The 24,195-nt window shown below is 39.8% G+C and overlaps 1 protein-coding gene across 1 annotated transcript; it reads right to left on the bottom strand.

The window, feature by feature from the left end:
- Nucleotides 1-10,910: 10,910 nt before the first annotated feature.
- LOC139212249 (protein LBH-like) lies at nt 10,911-22,644 on the bottom strand. Its single transcript, XM_070842755.1, has 4 exons — nt 22,416-22,644; nt 16,809-16,887; nt 14,312-14,486; nt 10,911-12,002 (listed from the first exon to the last, which is right to left on the bottom strand). Exons 2-4 carry the CDS (start codon nt 16,884-16,886, stop codon nt 11,935-11,937), a joined length of 321 nt encoding a protein of 106 aa, XP_070698856.1. The 5' UTR covers nt 16,887; nt 22,416-22,644; the 3' UTR covers nt 10,911-11,934.
- Nucleotides 22,645-24,195: the final 1,551 nt, after the last annotated feature.

Here is a 24,195-nt window from a genome sequence, read left to right as displayed (position 1 = left end):
TTGTCGGTACAATCAAGAATCTTTTAGTCCAAAGACAGTAAACACAATAATAATCAGTTGTTTTTCTTGGGTTTAAGTGGTTTTATTTGCAGGAAACGCATCACAAAATAACTGAAATAACAGGACTGCCTCTACTTTCCCTAAAATCACAACCAAATGTTACAAAAATGTTTTCAATACTTCCAGTAATTTCTGGACAACAATGAAACTGTGTAAAGTTTCTGCCACACAGCCAATGTTGTCGTTGGCTTTGGTCTCTTCAGGGAATTAACTGACAAAAATAAAAACTCTGCCTGTCAGCACCACCAGGGGAATGTAACAGAAGCCCTGCAGAGGTTGCAGATTAAAATGACACTGTGAGAGCTGGATAGACTTTAAATAATGCATGCACAATCATCAGCTCCGTGTCAAGACGATGAGCTGAAGATGCAGAGGCTCCGTTCGGCCTGAGGGGCCCCCGAGGCTCCGTGTGACCCGCTGGCTTGCCAAGATGTTGAGCAGGTCAATGAGCAAAATGAGGAGTTCATTTTCAATAAGGTGGTATTTACTTACAGCAGAATGACACATCGCATTAAGAGAATAGCTTTGTAAGTGTCTCTCCGCCCTTTGATTGCATCTTCTCCTTAAGACTAAAGCAGGTTTGAAAAGTAAATTACAATACAGAAATTATATATTTTACTCTTCTGTATTTTTCTACTGTTCCCTCATCACATTTCTGACAGGAAATCAGACAAATATTGCATCAGACTCACATTTAAATATAGTTCTGGTTTAGAAATCTTGTATCTGCAGTCATTTCTTTTCTGGGAATCTGGAAAAACACCCCAGTTTTGACTTGGTCCCCCATCTTTGGATCTGGTTTTTAAGTCAAACGCAGCTGATCCGACACAGCCTGAAAACACAGACATCTTCAGTGTAAGAACTAGGGCATCCTCCTGCAGAACAGCACGAAAGGCTTCATCTGCACGAGTTTGTTTTGTTTTTGTGGGCTTGCAGCGACTCTCAAAAGAGAAAATAATACAGTCTGCTGCTTGATTATGCTCTCCCTGCTGTCTACGCTCTTGTGTTTGCTGTTCAGGTGAAATTGCCGGGTGAGGTTTTACTGCTTTATTAGAGAGTACGCAGCAGACACAGAAAGGGAAAAATGAGAGGAGAAAACATTTCGTGAGCTGAATTTTGCCTCCTTATCACAGGCATGCACCAATATCATCCACAGAGCCCGCAGGACAACATCCAAAGGCAGATTTGAATTTTTATTTATTTATACACAGAGTGAGAATCAGGAACACTATCATATTCATTCACATTTCCCTTTCGCTGCTCTTCCTCACCCACTGCACTTCTAAACCCAGTATATGGAAGTGTTTGCATTCACCATTCAGCAGGACTCCATAGTGTTAAATCCCCCTCTGGTGGATGTGTAAATGGGGAAATGTGCTAATGTGCTGTGCTGCTCTCAAAGCTCTGTAGACCTCAGCTGTAGGTCATCCTACCTCAAACCACTGGCAGCTGAATCTGGTGATATCACACTGTGAAAATACTCCACAGCAACAAAAACCCTGCATTCAGATCCTTACTCTTCTATCTGAAGTTTCTGGATTAATATCTCTGCTGCATTAATGTGTTCAAGTTGCATTTTACTGTTGAAGATGTTTACGGTTGATCGATTTTTAACGCCTTTATATTCTGTTAGTCTGCAGCAATGCATCATGGTCTATATGATCACCACATGTTTGTAGTGTTGCTGTCCTGTGAGAACAACGCGTCTCCAAAAAGTCTTAAAACTTTTAGGGTTTTAGTTTCGTTTATTTATTCTATTTGTCTTAAGAAGGAGAGTTTTCTTAATAAAGGAACTGTAATCTGAAAAGTAACTAAAGCTGTAAGACAAATTTAATGGAGTAAAAGGTACAATAGTTGCCTCTCAGAGGAGTAGAAGTACAAGTACTCAAGTAAAGCACAAGTATAACATAAGTTATACTTGTGCAGCAAATGTGCACAACTGGAATCCAGGGATCTGCAGCCAGTTAGAGACCATCTGGGGCTTCAGAAAGATTGAGAGATGCTGATTTGTTTCATTTTAATTAACAGTTTACTAATGTAAGTTGTAGTTTTGTATCTTCCCAGAACATAAATCTCTTAAACGCATTTCCTTTCTCATAAATGTTTTACGTCCATATTTACGTGTGAGCAGTTTTCCTTACTCCTGTCTTTGTTCGTGCATTTCTTGGCGCGTTACCTACACTTGTGGAACAGTTGGATAGTGTGAAACCGTTGGCAGGGATGTGTGTCCCATCTGCACGTGCCTGCACAAAGACAAACACAACAGGAGGGGAAAAAAAGCCACACAGCATTATTAGTGGTCAAAAACCCCACGGGGAACCTTTAATTCCTGGCCAGGAGATTGCTGCCATTTTGTTTCCTTTAATAATGGTAAATATGAAATACAACAATTAATAAAAATGGAAATTCATACAATATATTCATACACACCATCTATTCCGTTTTTAATGTTTCTTTTTGAATCATTCTTTATCCTGAATATATAAATATATATATAAAATGGGGATGTGTGGAATGAGGAACTAGTCATGATGGGCAGAGCTGATTGTATGAGATAATGTGGGTGATTTTGTTATTTCAAGTTTCTCTGGATGAACTGCAGGAAAGGAGACCAAAGAACGGGATCAGATTGTCCCTCAGGGTTGATGTGAGCTTCCCAAGATGTGTGCGGTACGTTAAGAGATTGAGCCGGCGGTTCATTGATAACTCTGTTCTGTCTTTCGTAACATCGTTATCTTGGCCACAGTTAACGCTATTCAGACCAAGGTTTGGAGATGTGGGATTGTAAAAAGGGAGAGATCTTCTAAAAGAGCGATGGCAGATGGAGGGGGATGCTGAGGTTGAGGATTTCAGACTTTTCAAGGAAAGAAAACACTCAGACATAAAGAAATCACCTGTAAAGCTTGTGGTGCAGTCCACAGTGCAAAATTGGAGTATTGATGATTGATGTATCCCCAAGGGCACAAAAGACGTGTGAGCAGGAGCATCAACGTTCAAGGTGTGGATGTCTGTCCCATTTGTCTGCATGCTGCATGGACAGTGTGTAGATTACCAAACCAACACATCATAACAAATGTTAAAGAGATAAGTTTGTCATCCAGGATCACAGGCTCAGCAGTGTGTGATGAATAAACAAATAAAAATACCATTCTGATAAATAATACCATATCCCATCATAAATAGAATATGTATAAATTGCTATTTGGCCTCTTTAAGTCTCTGTTTACCTCACGACGCCTTTATAAAACCATCTACGGTAGGCGGGGGCTCACATCAGCCTCTCTTCCTCCTCCAAACCTGCTCCAGGCTCCACCTGCAGAGCCGCCCCATCTAAAATTGATTACTGTGACATTTACTATTCATAGAAAAGGTTACTAGAGTAACCCTGTGCTGTGCTGCATGTTTGAGAGGAACATTATTCCCAAACAAATGAAGAGGCTCTCTTCACTGAACAACTGTGCACCACAGCTGAATGACAAACTGGTTGTGTAATTATGAATAATATGCATTTCTGCTGTGCATTTAGTTAAGATCATGATTATGTTCCCAAACTCTGTTTAGGAGGGAAAAGGGGAAACAGTGAGCGTTGAAATCATTACTGTAAGATCAATATTCCAGTGTTTTGATGGAGCATATTTACCTGCAGCTGACTGACTTAAATCTAATATACTGCTGCTTTATGACATGAAGTCTGGGAATCTGATTGACTGACAGGTGTCGGTCAAAACCGTGCATCAGAGTGTCGCTTAACAGTTTAACCACTGCTCTTAATCACTGGTGAAAGGCGTAATATCAACCTGCTGCTGGTAACCATGGCAACGTTACATGTGTTTCATCCTACCTGAACTCTCGGAAAGTGAAACCGACCAAAACGCGGGTGAAAACTGACAACTCATGTTACAATAAAAGCACAGTGATTCACTCTGAGGTGACCTGGTAATGAAGAAAATCAGTGGACTCAACGATGACTCAAATTATTCTAAAAGTGTTTGAAAATTCATTTTGAAGTCCAGAATAAATCATAAAAGATCCCTTTTATAGTCAGATGTCGATTTTCTGATTACTGATATTAAATGACTTCTAATTTCCTACTATTGCTGCTTCACACCTGATCAAAGTAGGTGCTTGTTTGATCCACTGACAGGCTCAGATTGTTATTCTAAGTGTGTGGCAGCATTATGGAAAGGATCCCTACAGAGAGAGACCTGGAAGATCCTTTTGGTTTAACCACAAACAGCCGTTATATCGCTCTCTGCACACACACCAGACTACATTCACAAAAACAGGGATTTTTACCTCACTGAACACAAGGGCTGCTGATGTAGTTGCTGTGACTTTTGTGTTATAATATATTAGTTTGAATCTGTATTAAGTCTTTAAAAGACCAAAGTCACACAATAACACAAACAAACTAACCGATTGAGGCAACGGTAGACCAACAACACCCATGTTCTGTGAGGTAAAATTGCTGATTTTGTCAATGTAGTCAGGTGGTTAAACAAAAAGGCTGAGGTGATCTACTGAATCGATTCCAAACAATTTTGTACCAGTCATTTCAAACCAAAAATTCACTCACTGTGTGTCGCCAAATCAACCAGGACTGAAATCTTGAGGTTTAAAACTTTAATTTACAGCACGTCTATCACCACACTATTTACTTAGTATATACTTTATACTTTAATTACTTAATATGTTTATTTTGTAGTTTAGGGTGTAACGATGGATGGTGTCCTATGTTGTACAGATAAGAAAACCCATCTGCTTTATGCAAACAAGTTTTAGCTGTACAACCAACATGTTAAAAAGCTTGAGGAAGGTGTTTAATTGGATATTTACAAAAAATATATATCTGTCTTTCTGCGGGGGCACAAGTTTTTTCTCAAAAGAGAGCACAAGACATATTTTTCAGAGCAGATCTTTATGCTTTAGCAGAATAAAACATGTAATTTAAGTTGCACATTTACTCTTTACTGCACAAACCCTTCGAGGAAGAGGTCATTTTAAAGTAGTTTTTCATTATTATGTGAGTTCTGACATAAAAATGACATAATTATGAATAGTATCTCGTTAAATAGAAGATGGCACATCACAGTTATGATACTTTGCCATAATTATGAGTGAAAAAAAAGACACCACACATAGCTGCATGTGAGCTGAACTGTTTCAGTACACTTTGGTTTGATTTGGCTACCTGCAAGCATCAGCCGCACATGAAGTCACCCAAACAATTTCAGCAGCAGCTACAGGTTGGCGGATGAATGTTTATCTCTGTGATAAACACTTCCAGTCACAGCGCCGTGCTCTGCAGCCGCGATGAGTCGATCACGGGGGTGTTTTTACATGGAAGTGTGGGCGTCCAACTCGAAGGCTGAGAGGCCTCAGAGGAGACGGAGCTCCTCGCTGGCTGCCGTCCATACAGTAAGAGCTCTTCATACAATCAGTCACACTGCATCTCGCTGCTCTTTAATTCAGTCGGTGCACATTCAAGTGTTTCATCAAACTCACGCTGTGTTTCATCAGTTTGGCCTTTCAAGAAATCTCCGTACTTCTGCTGTGTGGCACAATATCTGCATCTACTCTTTGTAATGAGATCAAAGTTTTGAAACATTTCAAGGAAACACTTGAAGCCTCACAGCATGTTTCCCAAAGTGGTGCTTTTACTGACTTGTATGAAGTTACTGACGGCTAATCACAAGTATTTTAAAGAATGAACTACATAGGTGTAAAAACAGAATAAAGAAAATTAAAAGAATAAAGAAATATGCTTTCTCAATTTCTATCTGGGGAAAAAAAAACTAGCCTGTCGCTGTCTGAAGACAACAAAGTTCACCTAGCAGCATCTTTAGAGCTCTTTAATTGAACTAGTTATATCTGATTTGTTTCATTTGAACAAAAACTCAAATGACATAAACTCCAGGAAGTCACTGTTTCCAGCCAAGAAACACTCCTGACAAACTACAACTGAGAAACCACATTTTAACACTTTAATGTTTGCACGGATTAAACGACGAAGCTACAATGTGTTGATGAGTTAACTTGGTGCTGTTTCCAGTCTTTATGCTAAGCTAAGCTAATTGGCAGCATCATATTCAGCTTTAATTCATGTCCAAATACAGCCTGAAATAGGGACATGGTTTAAAATAAGATTCTCTCTGATTAGATTAATAAAAATGAATCTGAATCTGAATGATTTCATTTCACAAGCTGTCTTTCCACACTTTGTTTGACTAGGTACAAAAACTCACCCTACTGCCACCATCAAGCTAAATTTTTCATTATAACATAAGTTCCTGTTTTTAAAGAGACAGTTACCTCCTTATTTTATGCTATAATAACACATCTTCCTTCCATAACCAAATTATTCTCTTTTTTTAAACACTTTATCTTGTTATGTCAGAAATTGTTCTCGTTTTTCTCTACATATCTCATTAAAACTTAAAGAACATAAGCTGTCATGGAAAGAAATCTGTGATAACACGAAAAGGAAAACTGGGCAAATATTCATTCGCATGGTGGCAGAAATACACCGACATATTCTATAAATAAAATGTGTTTTTATTAACATAATTAATTCAAATTTATTTCTAGGCGGTATGCCATTACCCACAAATGATGCACTCACTTTTGGGCCAATCAGTGCCAGGAGGGAGCATCACTTAAGTATATTCAAACTAGCCTGGACTGCATCTTGTTTTGTCTCCAGTGTGTCACACTGCAGCCGTGCTAAAAGCCTCGTTATCCCGTGGTGGTGGGCTGTGAGCGGGCGCTGTTGGGCTGCAGGCGGAGGGCGGGTGTGCATTACCTTGGCCTATCACGGACTCATTTGAAAGACCTGTTTGAAGCCAGCAGGAGTGGGAGATGAAAGTCCTGGCACAGCACACTTTGACATCATCAAAACACAACTCCCTCACAACACTCAGCGGCTCTAATGGCTGTGTTAAAAGGTACTTTTAAATACACACATTTACAAGTGGCCGCTGGCATGGTCTGTGCGGTCTTTGTTCTGGACTGAACATGAATGAATTCTACATAATGAAACAGGAGAGCAGCCGGAGGAGATACAGCAGAGGAAAGTAATGGTTGTTTACCGAGATCGAGCCAGTTAACGGCCAGGTAAAATGGTGAATTTGTTCTGGAGATTCAAAGCAGTAAAATGCAAAGAAAGAAAGAAAGAATGAAGCCAGATTTAGATTTAGAAGGGGGGAAAAACAAAGAAGGAAAGGGGCAAAGGGAAGAGAAGAGGAAGCTGAAAAGGAAGAAGAGAACAAAGGAGTGAAGAGGAAAAACAACAAGGAAGGAAGAAAGGGGAAAGCGAAGGATAGAAGGAATAATATATCAATAATAATACTAATGTTTTATAGACCATATAAAATATACATGGAGTCATGATTCAGAAGCACTGATGTCTGTTTTACATGCAGCATCAGTGAATGTTGTTGCACAAATCTGTGGCCATGTTTAACCGATTGTTAAATGTTAAAAGCTTCCACCTTTGTGAGAATTGTGTGTGAAACACGAGCGAGACGGCGAGTGTGTGTGTGTGTGTGTGTGTGTGTGTGTGTGTGTGTGTGTGTGTGTGTGTGTGTGTGAAGAAGAGGAGAGATGAGTGCTTCAAGTCTTCATTCCTCTGAAAAACAGCATGTGACATTTGAGAGATAATTGACCCTCCTCCCCCTTCGCCAGCCTCTCTCCCCACAGTCCTCCATTTTCCCAGGGGTGACCCCGCTTGCTCCGATGAAGTGCTCTTCACAGGGCTGTCGTCAGAAAAGGTCAGATCCAGAGAGCGAACGAGGCATGAAAGGTATAAGATGGAGATGCGGCCATCCATCTCGCTGTCTGGATCAGGACACCCGTCTGACCTTTAGCAGTGTATCAGCCTCAACAAGCTATCAAAGTGTACGTGGGAGCGCAGTTCCTCTGAGTGTGTGCATACAAGGCCAAAGGAAGAAAGAGACGAGAGACACAGAGACAGAGTGAGACACGAAGCCTTTCGACTGCAAACACTCTCACTTCTAATATTTACCTATGCAGGTGTTGTTTTCTGGCTTTCACTGCCTCTTCGTCTAGCTTCATATTAACTTTAAACATGTCTTCCCTTTGAAGTGGACGTAGTGAACCAGCGGGGCAGCAGCATGAGGAAATTAGACAATTAATTCTCAAAATAACAAGAAACTTTCATCACAAGTCTTCAAAATGCTTGTTTCGTCCGATTAACCATCCAAAAACATTCAGTCCAAACTTGCAGAAGACAGAGAGGCTGGGACGAGAGGATATCTAGAAGTTTTTCTTGACTTAAACCTGAAGGCAGTTAGTTTGTTTCAGCTTTTATTGAACACTAAACCTTTAAACAACCAGAAAAGAAGAAAGCCTGAAGAGTCTCTACATACATTTGGATTAAAGCCCACCTAAAAGTTTAGTTATTTATTTAAAGTTTATTTAATTTATATCATAGTTTTTCTGTTCTTTTCTGCCTCTAGGAATTATCATTAGTTGTGTTTTATATTAGACATTCATTCATTTGTTTGTATCCTGGGTTAAAAACATACCAGTCACCAATACCGTCTCCATTGATGATAAGTGTGCCAACATGTGAGCCTATTTGTGTTTTATGGATGAGTTCTTGTTCAAAACAGACAGAGAGAAAACCATTAATCAAGAAATAATTGATAAATGTACAGCAATTATCTCTGGAAGCTCTGTGTTCTTTGTTTTGTTGATTTACTTGTTAAAACTTTTCTTTTATCATTATAATACGTTTTCAGTCCCAGTTTGGTTTAGGCACCAAAACTACTTGGTTAGGTTTAGGAAAAGATCATTGTTTGGGTCCAATATAAAAGGCAGCAGACATTAAACATATAATATCCTCTTTCCCACACACACCTGGTTGTCAGTAGCACCTGCCTTTATTTATTACCTTATTTATTCATACTCATATCTGTCCTGGCGCTGCTGGATCAACAGGATTTTAAGTTTATCTTATCTTCTTCTTCTGTGATCTGATGAAATCATTTGTTAAAGACGAGGAGCGTCTGTCGCTGTGTGCACTCCTGCTGATTTGTGGATGAAATTACTTTAGAGGTCACGCTATCCCAACAGGTGACACACTGAAATGCTTCCTCTTCCTCGGCTGCGACATGCGGCTTACTGCGGTTTGCTTTCCTCGAATAACTACGAGGCAACACACATAAATCAGAGACTAAAGCAGGAACAGAGAGTTTGGAGCCTCCAGCTCGGAGGAGAAGAAACACACCTGAACTGAAAAAGGTAGAGGAGCAGAAATATTGCAGAGCTACAATCCCACAGGACGTCATTGTTTTTGTGAGGGGAATATTTTCCACGAAATAGTGTGATTGTTCATCTCTATACGTCTAGTTAGTGCTGCTTTTTGTCAGCTGTGTCAGAACAAATGAGGTAACTGGAAGTAAATAGGTCTCACCTCACTCCTCGTGACAAAAGGGGACCACAGAGACCTGATGGATGACTTTGGACTCAGGACTAAGCCAGCAGAATACCTCAATATCAATATCAATACCTCAAACTACACCTGGACGACTCTTCTTCCTCAACATCTGCAACAAGATGCTGCAGATGTTCCACCAGTCTGTGGTGGCCAGGGGTCGAATTCACCTTAACCCTTTCATGTACAGAGGTCACTGCAGTGTGCAGCTCTTCAAAAGCTGTTTTCTTGTATATGCATGAGTTTTGATGGCGTAGCTGCACATCAGCAGCTACAGTGGAAGCTACTGCATCATCTCATCCACTCAGAGTGAAGCCAAGATGGCCGACAGACAGCCAGAAACACCAAGGTGCTCATTTTTTTCTGGTCAAAAAAGAAACCCTTGCAGGTAAGAAAAATATGGGGACATCAAGTAACATCTAAGGAGTGAGGCAATTGCTAAATCTTCCAAGTATTGGTTTTATATTGGGAGGAAATTATGATTAATCACATGTCCACTGAAGTGTACATCATGCATCAGTAGCTATATTTCAACTACTGGACATGTAAATATATCTTTGTAAAATTTGGGTTTCAAATCTTGTTTTTCATGCTTAAAGATGAATAAAAACACTTAGTAAAAAAATAATTCATGCATGAAAGGGTTAAAGGCAAAGTACAAAGTCAAGGCTCCACTACATTTACACACTTATTAAATTAAATGCGGTTTATAGAAGTACAGCTGGAACAATCTGTCAATTAATTAATCATTCAAGTGGCAGAAAATTAATCAGCAACCATTTTAATAATCACTAATTTAATCATTAGCTATTTTATCGCATTGAAAACATGTTTTATGACTTCAGCTTCTCAGTGTGACTTCAACAAGTCAGAATAAACACGAAAATTAAACATAGTGATTTCTTGACTTTAACATAACTGATATTATGTCAGGGTGTTTTTTTTACCAGAGCTTTGTTTTGGAGTTTTTCTTTCCTGTTACGACACAAACGACACTGTTGGATCCAGATGTGTCTCAGCATCAGGAAACATCAGCAGCACTTAAGCAGTGGTGGAATGTAACTTAGTACATTTACTCAACTTCACTTGAGTATTTCCATCTTATCCTACTCCATTCTTCTACTCCACAACACAAATATTGTACTTTTTCCTCCACTGCATTAACATTAAAGTGATTTATACATAGTGTATAATCCAATAATAGAAAATACTGTATATTATCCTGCATAATGAGTATTTTAGCACCAAATTATCTGAATACTTCGTCACTAAACGCCACTTTTTCACTTCCAGGAGACCGAAAATCTCGACCAGTCAGAGAACACCTACTGTAATCTTCCCTTTGACCATCACAAACCACAGGGACAATAAATTAAAGAGCGTTTTACGAATTTTGAAAAGGTTTATTACTTGTGCAATAATTTAGGCTTCCAGTATTTTAAAAAATATCATGTCTGTGACAAGCGACACACATCTAAAATATACTGGTCATTTTTTATTTTTTTTATTTAACTTCTGTACTCTGTAACAAAATGTACTACCTTTAAATTCATGTGAACATATTGCTCCAATAACTTAAGTAAAACAGCTCACGGTTACATTCCCTTTAACACCTACTGTATGAAGACAATGCTTACATATAATAATATATTAAAGAACGAATCATAATAACATCGAATAAAGTGATGACGGCTTTCTTAATCAAATACTGCTCTTCAAAACATCGTAGCTATTATTACAAAGTGAATAGTGAGACCAAAGATCACCAAACTACAGCAGTCAGCACTTAACACACAGTGATGTAACTTACATCTAGAGTTAATGTAAAAACTGTGCACAAAATACAGGAGCTACTATTAGTAGTAGTATGGCACACATGAACTAAATACTTAAGACAGCATTTAGAAACATCTGTCCAGATCAGATGTGATATCGTGAGTATCTGGACGGCGAGGGCTTGGAGCCAGATTCAAAATCTAGATTTATATTCAAACCACAAAGCTGGAAATGTGACAGCAGCCATATTAGACAGGGGGGGAAACATTATTTATTGTCTGTGCGCTTCAAAATCTGACATTAAAACATATTGCTGCCAAGAGTTAACGTATATTTTGTTAATTTCCAGGCAGCCAAAAGGAGAAAAAATAGGTTCAAGACAGCTTGATTCCTTCAACTATCTTTACATGCGTCAAAAAACAAACCCTCCCTCATCAGCGTATTGTAGATGAGCACATGAAATAAGAAAGAAAAACTCTGGCTCCAAGCCCGTGAGCTGGGGTCTGGGAATCTGTTTTTCTACCTTTCCTCCTCTGTCGCCGTAACCTTTCTACCAACGCTCCTTTAGTTGACTCCTTTTCGTTCATCCGAGTCCAGACGCACTCACAGTAACGGAGGATTCACGCAGGAGGAGAGTTCGTTCAGTTGGAGTCCTGCATCTCTGCCGCCGAAGCTTCTTCATCCACGCCGACGTTCAGCTCTTCTTCATCTGGAGATAACAGGCAGAGTTAGTGGACTGCTCTCTGATTTTTAGGATTTAGTGTTTTTGTTTTTGTGCATTCACCACAAAAGTGAGGGAGCGAACAGGACATAAAGCTAAATGTGAACCCTTTCTCAGATCTAGCTTTGACTGGGACGTCATACGTTTTGCAGGTATTTAGCCAAATAACAAGTTTGAGTGATGATGGATAGATAAAAAGTCAGAGGATCGTCAGAGTTATTACATTTCATTGCAAAATGCCATGGCAATCCATCCAATAGTTGTTTAGACAAGTCCCTGAAAACCCACAAATAGAGAGGAAAAGTCAGGAGATCACATTAGGATTCATTGTCTGGGGACCATGAGCGTCTGTGCAAGATTTCATAGTAATCCATCAAACAGTTGTGGAGATATTTCAGTCTGAACAAAGTGGTGGACCAACCACACACTGCCGTCCCTGAGGCAGCGCGGCAAAACATGAATTTAGTCTGGACTGTACTGTTATCCAATTTCTAACCCCCTGAATATTTTCATTAGTATCTGCCTCAAAAACCCCAGTATTGTTCGGGCTCTTCTGTGAACACTTTAAACGAGCAGCACAAGTCTTTTCATGCTCCAACATCTTTTTTTTTCTGATAGATCACAAGCTGGACCCAATTTCACAAAAGCAATTTAGGACTTCTGCTGGACACCGAGGGAAACGGTGGCAACGGCACATTCCACAAATGATTGTCTCTTGCAAATCCTGCAGACTTCCTGCATGTGCATGCACGGGCTGCAGGCATGGCATGAGTTTTACTAGTTTAATAAATATTAAAAAAAGAGGAAATTATCTCATGTTGCTAATCGCAGGCCCCAGATTCACACTTAACAGGAGATAAAATAAAATCTAGATAGAATGTAAACTTTAGAATAAAGCGCTAATGTCTGAACTCAGTCAAACAGCTTTGTTGGCTACAAATTTTTATAGTAAATGTGTTAAATGTTGCTGTTAAGCTGCATTTCACAACATCAGGTGGACTTAAAGGCAGCATGAAGGCTGGTAAAGTTCAGATCCACACTGGACGGCATGAACTGGGGAGAAAATGTGTTTCTTCTAATGATTCAATCGAAATGGAAACAACTATTTATCCCGAGTTGTAAAACTTCCAGCAGCCTGATGATTGGACTGGCTCAATATTTCCAACTCAGTGATGCATTTCATCACATTTAAACTAAGTGAGTAAGTAAAGTTTATTTAGTTTGTCATTAAGTCACAAAGGAGTAAAAACAATATTCATGATAAAACCATTTCCTTTCCTGTTCAGAGAGGCCTGCTGGCGATGTGAGGATGAAGCAGGCGGGGCTTAATGTGTGCAAACATGAACCTTAAAATGAATCCTGAACGTGATGGGGAGCCAGAGTAAAGAGGAAAGGACTGAGTACGATTTCTGAGCTAACTGTCACGCCACAGAGTATTTGTTGTTTCCCCTTTTTTGTTCAGTTCATCCGGTCAGGTGAGAGTGACTGCAAAGTGCCTCATTAGCATAACTGCAGGAAGTCATTACAGGAAATAACCTTTTACAGCCATCATGTTTGAAGAGACACTAAAAAAAGACAGCTGCTTGTATGATCTTTTACTCTTTTACTCAAGTACTGTACTGAAGTAGAAGGCCGAGGTACTTTTCTTGAACATTACCTATTTCTGCTGCTTTATACTTTAAATAAATATTGTCCTTTTTACTCCTCTACATTCATATGGCAGCTTTAGTTACTGATTACTTTGCAGATTATGATTTTACATTAAAAACACATGAGATTAGAAATGAAAAACACAGTTAAACATTAAACAAGTTGCTCCAAACCTTGTGACTCTTTACAAAAGTCATGTTTCAGATGTTGTTAGCAGTTCAATTTAAATATGGCACAAAGAGGTAAGATTATCTGATCTTTTTAAAAATAAGATCAAACATTGAAGAAGAGGCCAAAAGTGAACACTGATTTGTGTATCTGAACTTTATTTTTTCTTCTTTTCTTCCTCATTAATCAGCTCACGACCCCTCAGATTTATCTTGGGACCCTTTAAAGGGAGCTGAACCTCAGGCTGAGAAACACTGGACTGAACAACCAAACTGTACTTCCACTTTAAATGCAGACATTCTGCGTTTAATAGACGATCTTTACGTGGTTTTAATTACTATTTTTACTTAAATCCAAGCCCTGGTTCACATCTAATCATCTGATTTGAATCTAAATGAACCAAATATGAAAAATACTTTCCCACTGTGGCTTCAGACCAAAAGAAAACCACCTTTCAGTGACTTCACACTCGTCCTCACCTGCAGTTTGTTCCTCTGCAGCCTGCCTCTCAGTTTGGGCGTCCGGAGAGTTGGGCTCGTCCGGCGGCCAGCGGAGCTCGCCGCTCTCCACCTCGGCTGCGTCCGTCGGCTCTACCACGATGGAGGGAAGCCTCTTGGACAGCTTTGGATACCTTTCGTGGGTATCTGGGAAGATCTGTTTGAAGCTTGTGTAAGGTTAACTGAAGGGTTCATCATATTTGGTGGGATAAGAACATCATGAATCACAATACGTGAAAGAACAACAATGCGGTAAAGATCGGATTAGGAAAACTGAGTGCATCAGATAAAAGACGAACAGCTGAGTTGTTCCTTTGATCTCTAACTTCACATGCTCATATGTGATGCTTTCTTTTCTGTTTTCTGAATAAACTGTACATGAAATGGAACTGATAAATCGCTGGTCTAACAAGGATAAATAAAACTAGGACATTTTTTATAGAAGGCTTTGCATGAAGAAGCTATAAGCAACTTTTACCAAAGTGTGATTCTTCAGCTCTGACTGCAGCCAGAGTCTATTTGCATCAGGGCACAAATAGCCAGACAGACGCTATCGAGCTTTTTACATCCAGCCTGGTGACACAGTATAAAGACCAATAAAATACCTGCTTGGATTGATGTGGGTATGGTGGGGGAATGGTTTAGCTACAGGTGAGTTCACCCAGGTGAACGGGGTTCAAATCCCAAACAGTTCATTTGTTTGTTAACTGTAAACTATTTCAGTTTTCCTTTTATTATCAGTTTTACAGTTTGTTTAGTGTTGTTGATTACTCACACAAGGATGCAAATAGCATCTGCCTTTATAAAATAAGGACTACAAATATGCTCCCAAAATCCCCTCCATCAATCTCTCACACTCAGACAAGTGTGGCGTCCGTTTTGATTAGTGGAAAAATCAAAAGGAGAGGAAATTATCTGGTGTTGCAAATCACAGGTCTCACATCATTTATCAAATGAAACTGAATAGAAGATAAAATAGAAACTATCTAGACAAGTTTAAACAACAACAGGCGCCTGGACTCAGTTTGACTAATATTCTCTCCTTGTTAACCTCAAATAAAATACGGTGAGTACTGCTGAAGCGGTGCGCGTTGATATCTTATTAGCATGAATGCCAATAAAGTCAACGGAAAGAGCCGACCAGAGGCCTGAAGGGAGGTGAAAATGTGTTCCCTCTGATGATTCAGTGACTCCATCAAGCTCTGAATCAGCCTTCAAAGGTGACGTGTCAGATGCACATACTTAGCGTACAGTGTTGTGCTCATAATATCACTATACTGTGCATGTTACTGGGGATATAATTCATCTTTAATGAGTTCAACAGGAATACAGTTTGAGTCAGTGCCTCTTTATGAACAAACTACATGTTTAATAGATAAAATGTTTGAGTAGGAGTTTGTTTAAATGTTTAAACAGAGTTTGAGGAGGTCATGGATGAATGTAGAGAACTACAGGCACTAACAGTTACAACGCCTTTCATGTTTCTGCATGAATCTCTCATCAGGGAGTCAAACAGATCTCGTGGAACAAAGTGGACCTTTTATTGTAGGAATAGGAATCTTACAGGCATTTTAATTGTTCATGAGTTTTCTTGTGTTTTCTTTACATGTTTAATTGCCTCTGTTATTCCAAAAGAGATCATTCTGTTTCAAACTCAACATAATTCTTGAATTTCACAGCTAATATAATTTGTGTTGCATTCAATAACTGTCTGTTAATATGAAGCCAGGATTGATCGTATCATAAGTGTGGGTACTCACAAATACGGAAAATGTGTTTATTTAAGAGCAAATGTATGAATTCTCTGAGCAGCTTTTCCTTTTGCAGGACAGAAACATTTTTTAGTCATCAAAGTTGGTTTCGACTCCATTTAAAAAGCAATATTTCAGGGGGAAACAGATGCAAACTCCAGTGGTTATATGTGACCTAAAAAAAGGAAATTCAACCAAATGAAGCCCAGTTTTAACCTAGATGCCTTCAGCCCTGCCCTGCAATGAAAATACAGTGCAAACATCCTTCCTCAGTCCATTTCCTTGTAGTTTTCTTGTGCCCATTTCATCAAACAAGGTTTCTTTCAGTGGACATCAAGACTGAAAAGTTGAAAAACAGAAGTATAACACACAGAAATTGAGAGAATGTATCCAACAGAACCATAAACTAAAGCATGAGCGATCACCCTCTATGCTTCACCTAATGATGACACATTATGTTTGGGAAATAAATCGCACTGTAGTGAATGATAACTCATTTGTCCTTTTAGCTCAGCTGGATAAGACACGTACCATTTACTCACAGCGGGACGCAGTCCAACTAATGACCTCGGTCGTGTCAACCCACATTTTACTCCTGCTCATCACTCCTGTGACTCACCGCTGTATGCTTTACTCTACTCAAGCAAAAAAAAAAAAAAGAAGAGCTGCTTTGAAATAATCTAAACACACACGATCACGCAGACGCTCGTGCACGCCGGGAAGGATACTGCGTCCTGATCTGCTCCAGCTCCACCGCCGCTGAAGTCCTCCGTACCGGGCTCCAGAGAGTTCATCACCTCAGTCATCCTGGAGGGAAACACATGCTGATGATCTCAGCCGATAAACTGTCTGCACAGTGTTTCTCTACATAGACCCCTGATATTCAATCTGTAATCTGAATAATAGCCTGATCAGGATAAAAATGCCTGTTGAGGCCTCATGGGGAGCAATTTCCAATCAGGTTTAGAGGGTCGGTGTAAAACCTTGATAACCTTTTACTGGGAAAATATTAGTGCTTAATAACCATTTGTTCCCGTAGCTTTTCTCTGGTTGGAATAAATGTACTCTTTCTGTGTATATTTGCCCCTTGTGAGAGTAACAGTCATATTTTTTATCTATAGTTTTATTCAGATAAAATGCTTTGGGGCATGCATCTTATCATTCATCACTTCATTTGCATCCACATTAACGGTTAAGTTGGCATCTGTAGTCAGAGTGAGTTCAGTGTAACCGCAGCTTCTGCTTCCTGTGGCGTTTTTTTTTTTTTTTAAGTCGGCTGATTGTTCAATGCACTCTTACTTGAACTGATTTCACTCACAGCCAATAGATTTGTCCAATGTGTCACTCCTCCTCAGTGCTGTCTGTGACGAACCCTCCCACTCCTGCCTGTCTGTTGGCCCTGCTCGGCTGCCTGTTATGCAGATCCGGTGGGTGGGAGGGCGTCCTGCTCTCACCTGCCCGTCTGGGCGTGGTTTCTGAGAAGGCATAAAGCTACTTCGTCCTCAGCCATCTACCTTTGTTTGGTTTGCCGCACCATCCAGCACTCATTCATACATTACTAACATGACTGAAGCTTCTCCTACTTGCACTCTCCATTAGTCATTTGTGATGTTTATTAGTTTGATTTATTAGTTGAATAAATCACTTTTTGATTGGTTGGTCTGTGCGAGGCCTTCCTTTTTGTGAGCCGGATGGTAGCATGTCTGATTACCGACCAAAATATTCTAAATATTTTAATAATTTTCACACCTACAGTTTGTTTTCTCTGGTTTAAAGCAGAGACCAGTTTGTTACAGTGTTGTTTTTTTGTCTTGAATTTCATTTTTGTTCACACAGCAGCATTTAAGAACAGAACAAAATGTATGATGTGCGAGGAAACTGTTCTCTGATTGGCCGAAATTTCCATGTGGGAAAACTTGTGGATGTTAAAATAGACACCCCTCAGTCTGGGAGCCTTTCTATCTGATCATAGTTGGCTGTTTGTGCAACAGTAGTGACAAATTAGTGTCAAAGGTGCCACATGTGCCACAGAAACTGCAGCTGGCGGTTAAATAATAAACACATCTTAGGTCAGGTAATATCTAATAATGTAAAGAAGGTTGTTAATTTTCAGCACATGATGCTACAGAAACTTTTTGTTCACAACAATAAAAGTATTCAGGTTTGATATCCACCCTGATCTTCCTCCTCGCTGCTGTCAATCCCACCGACCGGCCACCGATATGCATCATGTTTCTTTAAAGTTTAGCAAACTTAAACCTGCAGTAACTGATTTTATTAAGGGGCAGCGGAGACAGCGAGGAACTCGTCACCTTATAGGTTGGCTCTTGTTGTCCACTTGATGAATGTAAGTCAGATATTCACTCCCTTTTTAGCTCTGTTTTTGGTCTCCACCAACACCTGAAAAGAGTCTTTTTGAGCTGCTAAATGCTCCACTATGTTGTTCACCAGCTAGTCTAAGCTAAAGGTCTCTTTTTTTTATCTGAAAACAGCTGCCGAAAGCAACCAAAAGGAGACGTCTGGTCGTGAATTATGACTAAAAATAATACTGAAAGCAGAATTTGTAACATAAATCTATGATTAATGTCTCTTTAAAAACAACACACACACACACACACACAGCGCCAGTCTTCTGCTCGCTACTGAAAGGCAGACTTTACATGTGACAAGTTATCAGAAACACCACTTTCCATACAATCGCACCAGCAGTTGCTGTTGCCATGGGGACGAGCGATTGAGATTGTATGCCTCTGATTGTCTGAGTAGTGCACTTTGCCTGAGCGCACGAGGCCGAGGGCTGATTTGGGGGGGGGTATTCATGTGTGCCGTTACGCAGCAATTACCGCCGTCAGGACGGGGCCGCGTTGTTGTGAGACTTCTCTGTGAAACCTGGAATCGCTTCTGCCCTTCGTGATCGTGGCGCCGAGACAATACAGCCTTTATTCCTCATCAGAGGCTCGTATTGTTCCTCTGGAGAGAGTCTGTGTGGTCACTCCAGCTGGTCTCATGTTCAGTTTTTTTTTTTTCTTCTTCTTCTTTTCTTGCACTGAAGGTAGCAACTGAAGAGGCCTGCACATGATTTCACTCTGATCTTATTTCTGACATGTGCCTTCATTGTGCGGTGACGTGAAGCGTAACAGACACGAGAATTTAAATGTTGACGCCAAGCGTGACGGTTCTTTCTTTTTTTTTTTTTTGTCTCTCAAGATGAATAATAATTCCTAATCCCAACCATCAGGTCTGAACATGGTTATCCATGTGTTAATGGATGCCTGATTACTCTGTGGGTAGCCGCCTGAGTTCTGCCTCAACAGAGCAATGAAATGTTGGTAATTAAACTTTCTTTTGGCTGGTTGAAGATGAAGCAGCAGGTGTTTCAGATTCTGGCTCAAATTACTGCATTTTGCATTGCAAAATATGCAGTGCATCCATTCTTTGGGATGAATTGAGAACAGGGTTTTGCCTAAAGAACCTCTTTATTTAAAGTAAATGCCACTTAGGTGATGATTCCATAGTCCTTGATTGACTACATGCTGCTTTAACCCTATATATTCTATATTCACAGCCCAAGAATCCCCTCATAACAAGTGTCAATACCACATTTTGATCTATTTATAATGTATAAATCGCCTGTTTGACATTAATAAATTGGAGATTAATCCTTAATCTTAACATTTTAGAGAGCAGCGAGAGTGTATTTGCTGTTTGTTGAAGCCAGAAGTGGCATTAATTCAACATAAACCTCCCCTGATTGGTTATTCACAAGGTAGTCTTGCTCTAAAGCGAGCGCTGCCATTCACGTCCATTTTCCTCTGGACCATAACTTACTGAATGAACATCATGTTCTCTTGAAGACGGCTTGAAACGAGACCATGAACTCATTAGGATAATGTTCACTGAGCTGATAAATCTACTGATAAGTCGGCTCATTTTCTCATTGACTTCCATCCAATCAGACTTCAGCCCCCTGCTGGACAGCAGAGAGAACGAAGACAGGCACTATGTGTCCACTTCTTGTATACAGTCTATGGCGATATAGAAACTATTAACTAAGGGTTGAGTTGGTAACTTTTATAAAAAATATCCTTTTGTCATTTATTTCCTGAACTGTATCTTCACAGTGACACATAAGGAAAAAATCAGCCTCCTCGTGCTCCCAGTGGCCTCTGCAGGCGTTTCCCTGAATAAAAACAACCAATCAGAGCAGGAGGAGAGGAGTCTCTAATGCAATGTCAATCAAATCGGAGGGGAGATGGCGACCCAGCAGCTCCACGGCATCTGTAGCGCTACTGATGTGTAGCGCTGTGGATGCTGTCGTGGTTAGCCTGCACGAGGATAACAGCCTTCCTCTGCTGGGAGGAGCTTTGGAGGCAGAATTGAAGCTCGGTGGAGGGAGCTGACGTCAGATTCTGAGTTTAGCTTTGAATAAAAAGAAGTTAATGCTAATTGCAGAAAGGTTTCAGCTTGGAAGAGCAGTTTAGTGACCTCTTGGACTGCCTTCATAGCCACATTTATATACTTATGACACAGTTTAGACACATAAAAGAAGTGGGCGACTCTGCTAGCTGCAAAATAAGTCGGAATGAATGGAAGTGAATGAGAAAATTAGCCGACTTCTCTCTTGATTTATCAGCTCAGTGAACATTTTCCTGATGAGTTTATGGTCTCAGTCACTAGTTTACAGTCCATTTAGAGGAAAATAGACCATAAAGGATCAATGTTGATGTGATAACCCAATCAGATGTGGTCTTAGATCAATGAATCGCACTTCTGGCTCCAAAAAACCAAGATGGCGACGCCCGTGAAGCCAACCTGAAAGCTTCAAAATCACTGGGTGACGCTACTTCTTATACACAGTTTAGAGTTTTGAGATTATTTCGTAACATAGCAGCTTCTTGTGCTTGCAGGTGCAGATCTCGAACTCAAACAGTACGTAAGGGTCATGGCAGTGGATCAAAATTGTTCAACATTAGTAAAACATTAGCAATAAGCAACGAGTTTGTTAATAGATTCACGGTTCAAATCGCCTTTTTCCAGTTTCTTAATTGTGAGGATTTGCAGCTTTTATTTGTCCAGCTGATAATAATCAGAATATTTTGGACTGTAAGACGTCATGACGCATTTAAGGAGATTTTAACAGGTTTTTTCACTGTTTTTTCTGATTTTAGAGACTAACAAATAATTGGCAGATTAATCAATAAAGAAAAGAAGTGTTATTTGGAGCCCTGAAATCAACTGTGTGAGCCAAAAACCCACAGGAACACCTTGATGTGCTGCTGATGTTGAATCGCAGACTTTGGGCTTGAAGCCACAAGCTCGCGCCTGCTGGTGTTTATTAGAGGAAAATATGATTTTCCTGCAGCCGCTGTCTCATTTCCATCCTTCACTGTTTGCTTTGAAAGATGTGCATCTGGTGTGACCTCGCGGATTAAAATTCCTCCTCTCTTCTGTCCATCATGAGATTCACCACGGTGGAGACTTTCCAGTTAAAGGGGCAGAACTGGCATCCTCCAGGACCACTCGATTCCAATATTTCATTTTTTCCACATATCGGATATTGATGGGATGCTGCTAGAATGACAGCTCTCCTCTCTTATCGCCGCAGCTGCACTTCAAACATTTCTTCCCATTTCTGCTCCAAAATCAGAGCCAAGAGCATCACCACCTCCTCAAATGCAGGTTTCCGCAGATAAATCCAGTAAGTTTTTACAGCCCAGGGACATGAACAAACAAAAAAAAAAATCAATCCACGGCTACATTTAGAGATATTCTTCTTTACTTACCACTCAGCCTTCTGAGATGTTCCACTGCTCTGGTTTTCTTGCAGTTTAATTTAATTTCTCCTGTGTTTGTTGCCTTAATTCAAATTCCCATCTATTTTCTTTAATTTCACACAGATGCACCTGTGGCACAGAAACTTTATTCACTGAAAAGTGTGATTAATAAATGTCTGCACTGTGCAGGTTTGGAGGTTTTGTGAGGTTTACCTGCATGGCACACAACAGGTAGCCAGTTTACTGCAGGTAGCAGATACTATTAATAGATTTAAATAGCAGTGAATAAAAGCACAGCTTCTGCTACACCTACACTTAAACACAGGCTGATCAATCCCACACACTGAGCATCACCAGTGCGGACAATCCACAAGGTAAAGCAGCTTTTAGGATTTTTTTTCTGCACCTCTGAGGCACAGTTTAGATAATAAACCTGATCAGGCTCTCACTTACTTTTATATCAAATAAATAAAAACTGCTTTTAGCTCAGTGTCTGGCATGAAAAATCAATAATGTGAGATTGTTTCCAGAGTGGTTAAAAGGCGGATAAAGGCTCCGTACCTGTCTGCGGGCTGATCCAGTGTCTCAGAGCAGGAAGGTCTCCGTCCTCCGCTGCTTCATCACACTGATGCTGCTGCTGCTGATGATGATGAGGATGATGATGGTGGTGATGATGATGATGATGATGATGATGATGATGATGATGGTGGTGATGATGCGGGCTGTTGTGGGCGACAGGCGGCGGGGCGCGCGAGGCTCCCAGAGAAGTTGCCGCTCGCGTTAAAGTGTTCAGAGGCTGCGCAGTGGAGGTGGACCGGAGGTGCGTTCACGGACTGTCGGAAAGATCAAGATTAGGAGAAAGAGAGAGAGAGAGAGAGAGAGAGCGTGTGTGTGGGGTGTTTAATGTAGACTGAATGTAGTGGTGGGAAGCAGCTAGGTGCTTTTACTCAAGTACTTTACTTAAATACACTTTTCAGGTACTTTTACTTGACTAATTTCTTATTCTGTCTGTTTGTGGTAGTGTCCTCTTGTTTTAAAGGGGTACATAGTGTAAATAATAATAATATTATTGTTATTAATATTGTTATGGTATTTTAGCAGTCTTTTTGTCCTGCATAACTTTTCTACTATTGTATTGTGCCTTTGTTGCTGCAGTAACATGTAAATTTCAATCAAGTCGATCAATAAAGTCCATCTTATCTTATCTTAATTTTATGTTTCTTTATACTTCTAATTTTCTACATTTCTGAGTGAAATATTTGACTTTCACTCCACTTATTTAAGAGATAAAGAGAGACTTTATTTATCCCACAAAATTCACTCGTTACAGCAACAGAGGCGACAGAAAAGGTGCAGAACTAGTGCAAATTAGTGCAAAGCTTTGGTCACCAGTTACTTTTCAGATTAAACTTTTATTAACAAAATATACCAGTTTATAAAATATACTACTGTGCTGTACGTTAAGCTAATCAACAGTATATGAAGTAGTTAAAATTAGCTCCACTTCCACCATTTGTAGCATCAAAATGCTATTTACATGTCAAAATATATGTATTTATATACAGTAGTAAGGAAACGCTCTGAAAAAGTGCTCTTACTCCAAAACTTTGTACATGTTGCTGTAAATACTTATGCATGAATGTCTCTAGAAGCAGCTAATAACTATCTAATGATATTTTAGACAATAGTTAGTGAGACTCCAGTTTGTGCCTCCTGTGTACTGCCTTTAGATTCCAGTTAGAGAGTAAATGCATCCTTATTTTCAAAAAAGAAATAACCATTGATCTTTACTTAAAACCCACTATAAACTATAAAAATGTAATGTCATACAATTTTAAATGTGTATAGACAAATACACCTGATGAAAACTTAAATATCAGAAGATACAAACTGACATATGTCCTTTGCATTTCTTTCTTACCTTGAGAAATTCATCAAAAATCTGTTTTATGGTGCAGCAGATAGAATATTTTCCACACAGTTGGGTTCAACTGGTGTTGATGCACATTTTTCTCTGTTTCTTTTAAGATTTCAGGTGTTTATTTGTTATTCTGATGCTTTGCACTCTGACTGTAATGTAATGAAATATGTATGAGCCACTGGACACTGGACACTGGACACTGTGTGTTTCCAGTTTGGAATCAGCTGTGTCCCGTTTCAGCGTGAGAATGATCCTGTGAACGAATGCAGGTCCACAAAGATTTTGGTTTTAACTTAATTGTCCTGCACAGAGCGATCTTAACTTCATTCAACATGGTTGCAGATTCATAAACATGCTTAAAGATGTTTCAGGTGTTCTTATTATATATCCAAACGTCCACATACTTTACATTGGATGCAG

Source organism: Pempheris klunzingeri, chromosome 13 (assembly GCF_042242105.1).
Source record: "Pempheris klunzingeri isolate RE-2024b chromosome 13, fPemKlu1.hap1, whole genome shotgun sequence".
Taxonomy (NCBI): domain Eukaryota; kingdom Metazoa; phylum Chordata; class Actinopteri; order Acropomatiformes; family Pempheridae; genus Pempheris; species Pempheris klunzingeri.
The sequence above is the reverse complement of the archived record's forward strand: the minus strand, read 5'-3'. Positions and strand labels throughout refer to the sequence as shown.